This window comes from Antedon bifida, chromosome 2 (assembly GCF_963402885.1).
Source record: "Antedon bifida chromosome 2, ecAntBifi1.1, whole genome shotgun sequence".
Lineage (NCBI taxonomy): Eukaryota > Metazoa > Echinodermata > Crinoidea > Comatulida > Antedonidae > Antedon > Antedon bifida.
Window position 1 is genome coordinate 21,620,717 of NC_136227.1, and position 12,196 is coordinate 21,632,912.

The 12,196-nt window shown below is 35.5% G+C and overlaps 1 protein-coding gene across 1 annotated transcript; it reads right to left on the reverse strand.

The window, feature by feature from the left end:
* Positions 1 to 7,147: 7,147 nt before the first annotated feature.
* LOC144835507 (uncharacterized) lies at positions 7,148 to 10,102 on the reverse strand. Its single transcript, XM_078690590.1, has one exon. It carries the CDS (start codon positions 10,100 to 10,102, stop codon positions 7,148 to 7,150), a length of 2,955 nt encoding a protein of 984 aa, XP_078546716.1.
* Between the last annotated feature and the right edge of the window lie 2,094 nt (positions 10,103 to 12,196).

Below are 12,196 nucleotides of genomic sequence, written 5' to 3' on the forward strand. Positions count from 1 at the left end.
AAATGACTTGATCCATTTCCAGACATTGCCTCTGATATTAAAGTGACTAGCCAGCTTATTTAAAATAATATGGTGAGGCAGTTTATCAAACGCTTTGGCGTAGTCGAGAAAGATAACATCAATTCTGGGGGCTTTAGTTTTATCTAGCGAAGATGCCCAGGAATGAGTTAGGTTGGTAAGTTGGATAACACAGGAACGGGAGGGGAAAAAACCGTGCTGGACTTCAGTAATTGGACAATTATAAGCAATGTGATCAGATATACTTGAAAACAGTATTTTTTCAAGCAGTTTCGAACAAATAGGGGTAAGGGATATTGGTCTGTAATTACAAATTGCATTTTTATCACCAGATTTAAATATAGGAGTGATATGGGACATTTTCCACTTAGCGGGGATTTCCCCCATACGCAGGGACAAGTTAAACAAATTAAATAATGGTGGAGCAATAAATTCGGAAGCAGATTTCAATATGTATGGATGCACGGAATCAGGACCTGGAGATTTATTAGATGAAAGTCCATTAATCACCTTCTCAACATTGTAGACGTTAAAGTTAAGTTGAGAAAGTTCAGGGATTGGGAGGTTCACAGCTGGGAATTATGGGTGGGTTAAAAACAGAAACAAAAAAATCATTAAATGAACTAGCAATTACAGGGTGTGACGAAACATTCACACCGTTAATATTAAAAGATAACGGTGCTGGTGATCTTCTACGTTCTCTAACAAAACGCCAGAAAGCTTTACGAGTAGAGTCACTTGTAAATAATTTGTTGACATATGAATAATACGACTTATTGCATAGACGCTTAACCTTATTACGAATAGACTTATAGTCATCCCATGCAGATACAGAACCAATACGTTTGGCTTTTCTGAACAGTCTATGCTTTATATTGATAAATTGCTTGATGTCATTGGTAACCCATGGGGAATGTTTCCGCTGCTTGCGGGATTTCAACGGAACTGAGTCACGGACAATAGCTGTAAAAATATCCAGAAATCCATCCCATGAGTTGTCAACTGAGTTTTCATCCATGAAGACATTCCATGGGGCAAGGTGGACAAGTTTTTTTAGATGGTCAATATCAGTTTTGTGGTAAGCAAGAAAATTACGTACCAACAATTTAGAATACGGTTTGGTAAGTAATACGTTAAAGGAAACTGCATGGTGATCACTGATCACTGGGTTATCAATGACATCAAGTGAAATTAAACGGTCTGGCCTGTTTGAAAAAACGAGATCAATTATTGTACCAGATGATGGGACCAAATGATTAGGCCTAGTGATTTCCTCAACAAGCTGAGTACAATTTAAAGCATTCATAGTGTCAAGAAAAATGGTAGGTATCGTATGTTTAAGATTCCAATTTAAATTAAAATCCCCAACAATATAAATATCATCATACTTTGATAAGTGAGGTAATAAAGGCAGAAGAAAATTGTTACTAAAGTCATTCCAGAAGGAGACTGGAGAGTTCGGTGGGCAGTAACAAACAGCGAAAAGCATCTTATAATTGTCAATCGAAATAGAAAAACATATAACTTCATGAGGACCAGAGTCCAGCAAATGACAATGAATTGGATTCAGTTCGTTCTTTATTGCTGCAAATACACCGCCTCCTTTCTTGTTGGGTCTGTCCTTTCTGATCACCATATAATCTTGAGGAATGCCCAGTGAAGATGTCAAATCTTCTGATGTAAGCCAGGATTCAGTTATTGCTAAAATATCAATGTTTTGAATAGAGAGAAACGCTTGTAATTGAATGGTCTTGTTCCGGAGACTGCGGGCATTCATGTTAAGACAATTCAAAGTTGACGCAGTACTGATAGATGAACTCGATGAACGCAGCTGCCGCTCCTGTGCCTGATGCTGATTTACAGGGCCTGGGTTAGGGTGTATGTCACCATCACATGATAAACTATAATAGTGTCGTGTTGCAGTTGAGTTAGAGTAAAGGACCTGAGGAGGGCCTTGAAATTTGTGCTTGATAATACTCGGATTGTTTGAACAGTAATTGTGCGATAAGTAGGCATGCTGCTCAACACTATGACTCCAAAAGAGCGATAAAAGGACATGAGAAATATAAATAATAGTTATGCTCACCATCTTGAATGCAAACAAATCCAAGCGAAATAAGAATCCTATGTACAATGATGATGAGTCCAAGCATTGACAGGCAAATGATCACAATCGACTTTTACAGGACATCACAGCACAGTTAAAGTATTTAAAAAACAGTTATTATCATAAAAATCGTCAACAAACATCAAAAATTGGAAAATAACTGGTAAAATAATCTTGATACGGTAGAGAATTAAAACGGTCACCAACAGCCCTCGACCAATCAAGATGGACGACAACAACGGAAAAATATTTGAACACTGCGTAAAATTGCTTAAACACTGCGTAAAATTGCTTAAAATTCAATCAGCGACTATAAAACTGTGGGTCGGTTCTTATATATGATTAAAAAATGTACTCCATATAGTATAAAAGTTAAAATGGAAGTCCAACGCTTTATACAAGTTGAAAATATATTGCACTATGCCTAGGCTAGGGGTGCGCCCTGCCTTCACACTGTCGTCGCCGGGAACGTTTGAAATTCCCGGGTAACAAGAATAGTCAATCAGGTGAAATTCGGGCCTAGGGAGCTCTTCCAGAACACAAACGCTCGCAGTGAATCTGTGGGCGCCACTCCTCCCAATTTTACAGAATATAATTATACAGTATATACGGACTCCCATAAAGAGTTCACTTGGAGATGGCCATTCTGCAGAGGAGTAGATCTATTGGCAAGAAGAGCCATATATGGGTCTTCATTTCTTATGGGAAGTCCTTTCACAGTGGGAACTGCTCTTTCTGCTCCTCCATTTGCTGGTGGGTGTAGGGGGGAGCTTGTTGTATGGACAAATCCATAGGTGGCTGCAGACTTTCGCTTCAGTCTGAAATGACTATGTTTGGAATCCCATGTTGTGCGAAAAGTTCTTTTTTTAACCTGGGTTGCCATGTTTATGAAATTTCGTGTGCTAATCGAGTCGAATGCAGTTTTAATGATGCACTCTTGGCGTTCCATATCTGTTCGTTTGTTCGTGTCGACACATTCAGTATCAAATGGCGATATTTCTGTATTTTTTCAATCAATTGCTTGCTTGCGAGTATTATATAAGGTATGGTTTAAAGATCTTTGGCTATGTTCGGCTTCGGGATGTTATACCACACTTAGGCCTAGGCTAGGCTAGGCTGTTTCGTGTTATGGGTTGTCCAATTCGAGGTCGCCCGGGTCGTTCAATTCGAGGTCATCGCTTTCTACACACCCTAAAAGATTTACAAACAATTTCAATATTTAAGGCTGCTCTAACAAAACACTATATTTCATGTTATGTATAGTTTATTTGTATTTTTCTTGTATATGGTTTTATCTTAACTGTTTGTATTGTATGGAGTGAGTGCAGAATCTGTTTGGGCTTTAGCCTATTCTCATTCCTGGTTATTATGACAAAATATTATTTTCACTCTGCTATGTTCGAGAGACATGTTAAATTAATTGTAAAGTGAACATGCTTGAAATGCCAATCAAGAAAACTGTTATTTAGTCATTAGTTGACGTGTACACAAAGCAAAAATATAATTTTGAACTGAATCGATAGATGTCTTGTCGTCTTGTGGTTTTGGTTTGGTTTAAAAGTATGTTCGGTAAAAGTGCGTGAACGTATTAGAATGAAATGCTAGTGTATACAATGTGCGCGATACCAAGACGGTGTACTGTGTGATAAAGTGTATGAATATGGTGTATAGTAGTAGATCGAAAATATAACATAGGAATATGGTAAGATATAAATAAGTAGTATAGGAAACTGCATTTTTATAACTATCAAAACAACTTCAGAAATGAACATTTGTCACATTTTATAAACATCCACTAAATGAATGTGCTAAATTAATTTCTTTAGATTCTAATTAACAGCCTACGGATGTACTATACTACCTCATTCTTCATCCCAGTTACACTAAATTGAATTAATGTATTTCAAACATAGACATCCTAATTCAACAATGTTTAGTTTCACCCAAATTACGCAAATGAAATGAAACCTGATAGTTTGTGAATTAATGTTCACACTGCCCATCTTTACATTAATTTCAATTATACATTAGCCTCTTTACTTCAACCATCTCACTATCTAAAATCTGATGATAAACATGACTATTAAAGACATTATCTAAAGTCTATTATCAATATAAAACAAAACCTTAGTATTTCACAAAAACACTAATAAGCTTGAAAAAAACTCATCAAATTTGCAAATATATCGCACTTATATTCCAATTCAATTATAAAAAGAATTACTTTGCATACAATGCCACAGGACAAATATCAAATTTAACAAAGTACAAATCTGAAAATACTGTAGTTTTAATGGAATCCAGTGAATATGCATTTGCTAATAATTTGACATACTGTACACATACAGATAACTTTTATTGTCCAAATAAACTGGAAATTGCATTGCTCACTTATCACAAAAACAGATTAAACAAAAAATAAAAAATGTAGTACAGTTGCTGAACCTCCGTGGGCAGCCACCTCCCTTATTGACCGCACTTTCAAAAGCATGTTTGTTCATCCTATCTAATTAGTGCATTTGGTGACGGCAACCTTTTTTACGAAAAATGAGTTTTTTTGTATAGTAAATTTTACGGGCGCAGAGACAGCATAGAAGAGTAATAGACGGCCAGAAAACAACTATAATTCAGTAAACCATTTATATACATACATATGTGAGCTCAATGCAACCTTAACCTTCTTCTACCACTAAACTTAAAAAAATCCAGAATAAAGCTATCCGTCTCCCACTACACATCTTTCTCCTTATCACTTTTCCAATGCTAAGACTCTCCTTCCATGAACGATACCTCTTTCATCTTTCAAAGCTCTACATCACTCTGCTCCACTTACTATCTGTCAGCTTTTAACTAAAGTCACTTCCAACGGCCGTATGAACACTACAGAATACAGAATACAGAAATTTATTGGTCCAAAAGGAAATTCGTTTCATTAACAAGCTCTCAAACAATTAATTAAAAATCTATAAAAAGTCATGAATACAAAAATACAAGATCTTATAAAAATACGAATAAACATCAAAAAGACAAAAATATAAAAAATATATTGTAACATATAAAATATATAAAAAAATATATATATATTAGCAGTATTATATACAGATATACAGATTACATACACATTACATATTCAATCTACCTTTTAATAGTTGCGCTATATAAATGGCAAGAATTTGGAACAAATGACTTTCGAAGACGATCATGATCTCCTCTTAGTGGACGTAGCCTGATACCCGATCTGTTTAAAACATAGTACTTATTTAGTGGGTGTGTGTGGTCATTCATAATCATGTTAACTTTATGTAATACTCTTTTTTCATATGTTTGTTGAATAGTGGGTAGGTCAGAGCCAATAATTTTACCTGCACGCTTCCTGACTCGTTCTAAATCTAGGCAAATTACTAAAGGAGATCTTCTTATCCCTCGTCCTTACCTTGAAATCTTTAAACTTTCTTTTAGTTTCAATGCTCCTTCTTTCTTTAATTCTCTACCTTTAAGCATTCGTAACTCTTACAATTTCTTCTCCTTTAAATTAAACACCTGTTTCTCTCTCTCTGATATTATTTCTTTTTATCCTTCTTTCATTGTTGAATTGTATATTATATATATATTTATATTTCATATTTATTATTTTTTATATCTTTGTTAATTTTGTATTTTTATAGTTTATTTTGTATTTTCTGTTTGTATTGTTTGAAGGTCCCTAATGATCAGCTTATGCTGGATGGATCACCCTCATAAAATATTGTAAATAAAAATTTAAAAATAAATAAATAAACCCGTTAGCGAACAGAGAGAGCGAATAATAGCACGCTGTGCATTAAATACAGAGTTGTTACGTAATCACAGGAGGACTGTGCAATATGTTAATAGGTTTGGTGTTGTTTTGTTCAGACTCAGGGTTCAGATTTTGCAAATAGAAAAAGAAAATAGTTGTGAATTTTGTAATGATTTTGTCATTTGTATTGATTGGCCACGGTTTAAAAAACACTTCTGTGAAGAAAATTCCTGTGTTTTTGTGATGAGAAAACTACACAGATTTTGAACAAGTCTGCCGATGACCCAATCACTCCTACTGCCCCTATCCAACACCTTACATTTCTTATCACCTTATTTTTTGTCATATTCCCACCCCAACTTAAACAATAATCCCAGATTGAAAAAAACAGATGAACTGCAGATGATCAATAAGGAAGAAATAAAACAACATGATTAAACAAATGTATCTCTAAACTGTGTAAACATAACATTTCATACCTTTGTCAACATATGGACATTTACATGAAATTGTGCACCTCCTATTTTTGAAAAACATCAGACTTACGCACGATTTTGTGAATTTCAATGATTAATCATAGATTAACAAGAAATATTTCTTACAAAAAACGCCGCTCAACATTTTAAAATTAATCATTGTTCTTTCTTCAGATATATTTATGATTAATTATTATAAAAGATGTCCTTTAATCACAAAAATACATACAAATCAAAGATAGTTCTTTAATTATGAATCACATGCCCATTTTTTGACTAGTTAATTGTATACTATAAATACACAATTTTTAATAATTTATGGAAAATATGTTTTTGTTACCATGGAAACGTGTAACAAAATAAAAATGTGTTGGTTAATCGCAAAAATGCACAAAATCTAACATAGTTATTAAATTTTAAATCACATCATGCCCATTTTTTCACCAGTTAATTATATAATATAAATACACAATTTTCAATCAAAATGTTTATTAAAAATATGTTTTTGTAACCATAGAAATATGTAATAAATAAAAATATGTTGAATCGTAAAAATTATTTGCACGATAAATTTTCATTTTCAAACTGTCAAAATTACATCATGTGTTCATTGAAGAATTTGATTCTAAAAATTTTCTTTCATATTTTCTTCCATGACTGTAGAGATTAAATACCTTACCTTGATAAATAATAATTTAATTAAAATAAATTAATATTTAAAAATAAATGTTAACTGAAGAAAATGCAAACATAGATTTTTTTACTCTGTTAACGTTTTCCGTCTTGCGACATTACGCTTTCCACAATTTGTTTCCATTTTTTTCTGTTTTTGGCAGGATGGTTTGTTATTGTGTTTGTGTCTACTTGTCCTTGTATGTCTTTCTTTATTTGATTCATCCAGTTATTTCTTGGTCTTCCTACGGGTCGTGTTACGTTCCTGTTAGTTTCCTTCATTGTTTGTTTAATTGGGGTATCATCCTGTAATCTAATTATGTGTCCATACCATTTTAGTCTCCTTCGTTTAATTCTTTTACTCCATTCTTCTTGTTTTGTTATCTCGTATATTTTCATGTTACACACTCTATCTGTTAATTTAATATCTATCATCTTTCGCAACATTTTCCTGTGATATATATCTATACTCTCTTGTAATTTTTTGTTTAGTACCCAGAGTTCACTGTTATATAAGAAAATACTAGCTATGTATGCGTCAAACAAACGGGATTTCACGTCTATAGACATCGTTTTGTGTTCTAGCGACGACTTCAGCTTGTTATATGCCATAGCTGCTAGTGATTTTCTTCTTTTAATGTCTTTTTCTGTATCCAAGTTACTACCGAGGTATTTGCATTCTTCCCATTTACTATCGGTATTTCTTCCTATTAGGTATTCTTCTGTTTTACTTTCGTTTATCTTTAGATTGAATTCTGCTAATTTCTCTGTTACATTTTTCTTTATTTTAGTTATGTGTTCTTTTGAGTCGCTAATAAATGAAATGTCATCTGCATACTGCATCTGGATATTAAGCTGTTGTAGGGGTAGTGGTGTTGTGTTTGCTGATTCGAGTGCCTTTGCTAGGTATAGTGTGAACAGTATCGGAGACATACAGTCACCTTGTGGTACTCCTAGTGTGGTAGTAAACAATTTTCCTGTCTGTTTTCCAATTCGAACGCTTAATTTTACATTGTTTATCAAAACTTTCAACATGTGTAGTTCATCATCTTGTAATATATGTGTCAGTATGTCGAATAGAGTATTCCTCCGCACAGTGTCAAAAGCACTGGTCATGTCAAGTAGTAGTAATATTATTTCGTAGTTAGATGACGCAATTGCCTTTTCTGCTAACATTTTGCATGCATGTACATGTTCGGTAGTGCTTCGTCCTCTGCGATACGCGGCCTGTGTTACAGGGATATGTTCATCTAATCTGTCGTTTATCCTATTAAGTAAGCATATTGCTAGCATTTTCCTAAGAACCGACAGAAGGATGATGGGTCGGATGTTTTTTGGTGGACCTTTTTTCTTGCCTGGTTTCGGTATTGGATGCAATATGCCTTCGTTGATTTCTTTAGGTATGTTTCCTGTTTTAGCTGTTTGGTTATATATTTCTGCTATGTGGTTAAAAACTTCTATAGGTGCATATTTTACCATTTCAGAGTATACTTGGTCACTTCCTGGGCTTTTATTATTTTTTAAGCATTTGGCTGCTTTGGCAACTTCATAACTTGTAAAGGGAGACTTCATTTCAATAGGTTTAATGTTTTCGTTTATAGGTTTTTCTTGTGATTTGTGATAGACGTTTTCAAAGAAATTGCTAATTATTTCTACCTGCTCTTCTTCGTTTGTTGTTATACCGAACTCTGTTTCTACCACAAGTCTTTTATTTTCGTTAAGTTTTAGGTTTTTTACTGCTTGGTACATTCTTGTTGAGTCATCTTTGAATTTTTCAATTTCAGCTATCTTTTCTTTTAGTGTGTCTTCTTTTTCTTTATTAAGTTCAGTATGAATATTCTTTATGATTTGATTTCTTTCTTTCCTAAGTTTTGTTTTCTTTGATTTGTCATTTGATGAATTTATGTCGCACCTCAACTGTTTCTGCTTCTTCGATAACTCTTGTATATATTTATTGTTTGATTTAGACTTTGCTTTCCTGTAACCAACCACTTCCAATGCTACATTCTGAAAGACTGTCGTTAATTTGGTCCATTTCTCTTGTGGTTCCAGGTCCTGGATGTTTACCGATTGTATACATCTCGATACCTCTCTTTGATATGTTTGTCTGTTTTGTTGTGCTTGAAGTTTTGACACATCTATTTGTTTGGTTTTCTTAGCGTTACTATTTAATTTATACCATTGTAGTGTTAAAGTTGTCTTGACTAATCTATGATCAGTGTATGTTCTCGTACCACTGTATGCTCTTGCGTTAGTGACTAGCTTCATGTGTGAATTCTTAACTAGAATGTAATCGATCTGGTTTCTGTAGGGGTTGCGTCTGATCTCTCCACTCTTCTGATCGTTGTGCTGATCGCGTCTCTGCGGGCATTCCCACGTAGTCCTATGTGACATCTTATGTTTAAACATGGTATTTGTTAGTACTAGATTATTTCTTAGTGCACATTCAACTAGCTGTGTTCCATTATTGTTCGTTTTTCCCTTACCATATCTTCCTACACATTGTGGGTAATCATGAAGGCTGTCCCCCGTTTTTGCATTCATATCTCCAGCTAATATTAGGATATCTCTGTTTTTTGCTTCATTTAATGCTTCTTGTACTTCGTCATAGAACCTATCTCTATCCCAAGGTTGTTGTTCACTATGTTCTAAAGTAGGTGCATATGCGTATACGAAAAGTACATTCCTGGGTTTTGGCCTACGCCTCGACCCAGGCTTACCTCCTCTACTTTCTATGTTGATTCGGGCTGTAATTACTCTCTCCGATATTTCCTTAAATTTCGCTTTAAAACTGCTCTCAACTAGAATTCCAACGCCATGACTTGTGTTGTTTGCGGGTCCAGTGTAGAAGAAATCATAGCTGCCTTTGTTATCGTCAGGCCTGATTTGAATGACATTGCTACCCGCCAGGTGGTGCGATTGGACCCCGAGAATGTCAAGCTTGTATTTAGCTGCATCGCTGGCTAGTTCTCGCTTCTGAAAATCGCTTCTAATACCGCGAACATTTAAACTTCCTGTGTTTAAAGACTTTCTACACCTTCCCAAACACATCCTTAAAACCTTCACATAAATATTTGGAAACAAATAAAGTGTGGAAAAAGACTATTTGATGTTATTTTCCCTGATGTTATGTAGTGCGGCGTCACCCAGCACTTCCGGATGATTTTTTTAGCAGTATAACAATCTTTAAATTAATCAATTAAAACTAAAAACCTACAAAATATGATTCCTTTCATACTTTATTAAAAAACATAAATAATCCTCAATTAATAACAACAGAATACCCCTTGAAAATAAGTGGACCTGTCCATAATGTATTTAACTTTCATGGTACGGACGATTCCATTTACCATAATAGGGATGTTAAGCATATCAAACTAATCTGTTTTAAAACGCTTACAAATAATAAAGTACCTATTTATTAATATTATTTATTCGGAACGTTATGAATAGCAAATATATTAATCATAATTATAATCAATGTTGGTTAAAATTTAATATAACCTCCGTTAAGCCAAAATTCTACTGACAGTCCTCTGCAGGCAGTCCCAAGTTAGTAGCCTGTATCTCCCATCTACGACCTTCCACCTCTTCTATTAACTGCGGTTAGCGCATGAGTATCACCAAAACTTGGCAATAACAAAATAAATAATTAGAGCCTTTTAAAAAGCATTTACTTAGAAAATAAAGTAACTCTCTATAAGTAAAATCATCATAGTTTCTGACATTATGTCAAAATTTAACAATAAAGTAGATTATGCATGTCAGCCGAGTGGAAATAATAGACCCTCGACTCATGCTGTGGGCGCGATAAATCACAATGGTGAATCTACGCCCGCAGGCGGGAAACAACTATCACGTCTTCCTAGCCGTGATATTCATGACAAGGCAGAATCATCACTCCTTCTGAGCCGAGGTGATAAGGAACTGCCACCACGGCCTAATGCCCATGATAATGCTCCTGTTACCGATATTTTCTCGGCGGGTCAAATGGCACGACTTGAACAGATGCAGAAAGAGCAATCAGAGTCTTTTAGGACCATGCTCGGTGATGCACTTCAACATTTCTCTCGTAAATCTCTGTCTAGATCTAGATCTAGCCGTGATATTCATGACAAGGCAGAATCACCACGCCTTCTGAGCCGAGGTGATAAGGAACTGCCACCACGGCCTAATGCCCGTGATAATGCTCCTGTTACCGATATTTTCTCGGCGGGTCAAATGGCACGACTTGAACAGATGCAGAAAGAGCAATCAGAGTCTTTTAGGACCATGCTCGGTGATGCACTTCAACATTTCTCTCGTAAATCTCTGTCTAGATCTAGATCTAGCCGTGATATTCATGACAAGGCAGAATCACCACGACTTCTGAGCCGAGGTGATAAGGAACTGCCACCACGGCCTAATGCCTGTGATAATGCTCCCGTTACCGATATTTTCTCGGCGGGTCAAATTGCACGACTTGAACAGATGCAGAAAGAGCAATCAGAGTCTTTTAGGACCATGCTCGGTGATGCACTTCAACATTTCTCTCGTAATTCTGTGTCTAGATCTAGATCAAAAAGACCACAAAAGAGAGGGAAATCTAGTTCCATGTCTCGTTCATCAGCCTCCTCAGATGAGGAGTATATCTTTAGGCATAGGCCTAGACTATCGCCAAAAAGATGATTAACTGATGATGATATGAGTTGGTCCAGCTACCAAGCAGCCCAATCGAAAATGTGGAGCTAACAAACCCACACAAGGTGTCAAAGGGCACCGCATATTCCCATAAAGTACTAGAATGGTGGGAAGTCCAACGAACACATACGTTGGAACAACCAAAGAAAGGCGATTTGTTGGGAGATCTAAAGCCAGATTCCTCAGTGGCGCGATTTTTCAAAGCTCCCGACATGCCCAAACCCATGAGGGACTCAATGAAACGAGCTAACACCAATGCATGGAAAACAGATAATTCCATGTGGTCAATTCAAGAGGACCTCCTCCGAGCATCAATGCCTCTTCTAAAGGCCATTGAAATTAATAACCCAATGGGAAAAAACGAACTAAAACCATTGTTAGAGTCGACTGGAAGCTTGCTAGGCTCGGCAATTCAGCGTATCTCTCTGTGGCGACAGAGACATTCTGAACCCTTCATTAAAGAGG

What these genes read in the sequence shown, in the direction of transcription:
- LOC144835507 (XM_078690590.1), bottom strand. Translation starts at nt 10,102, where the DNA reads ATGTGTTTGGGAAGGTGTAGAAAGTCTTTAAACACAGGAAGTTTAAAT.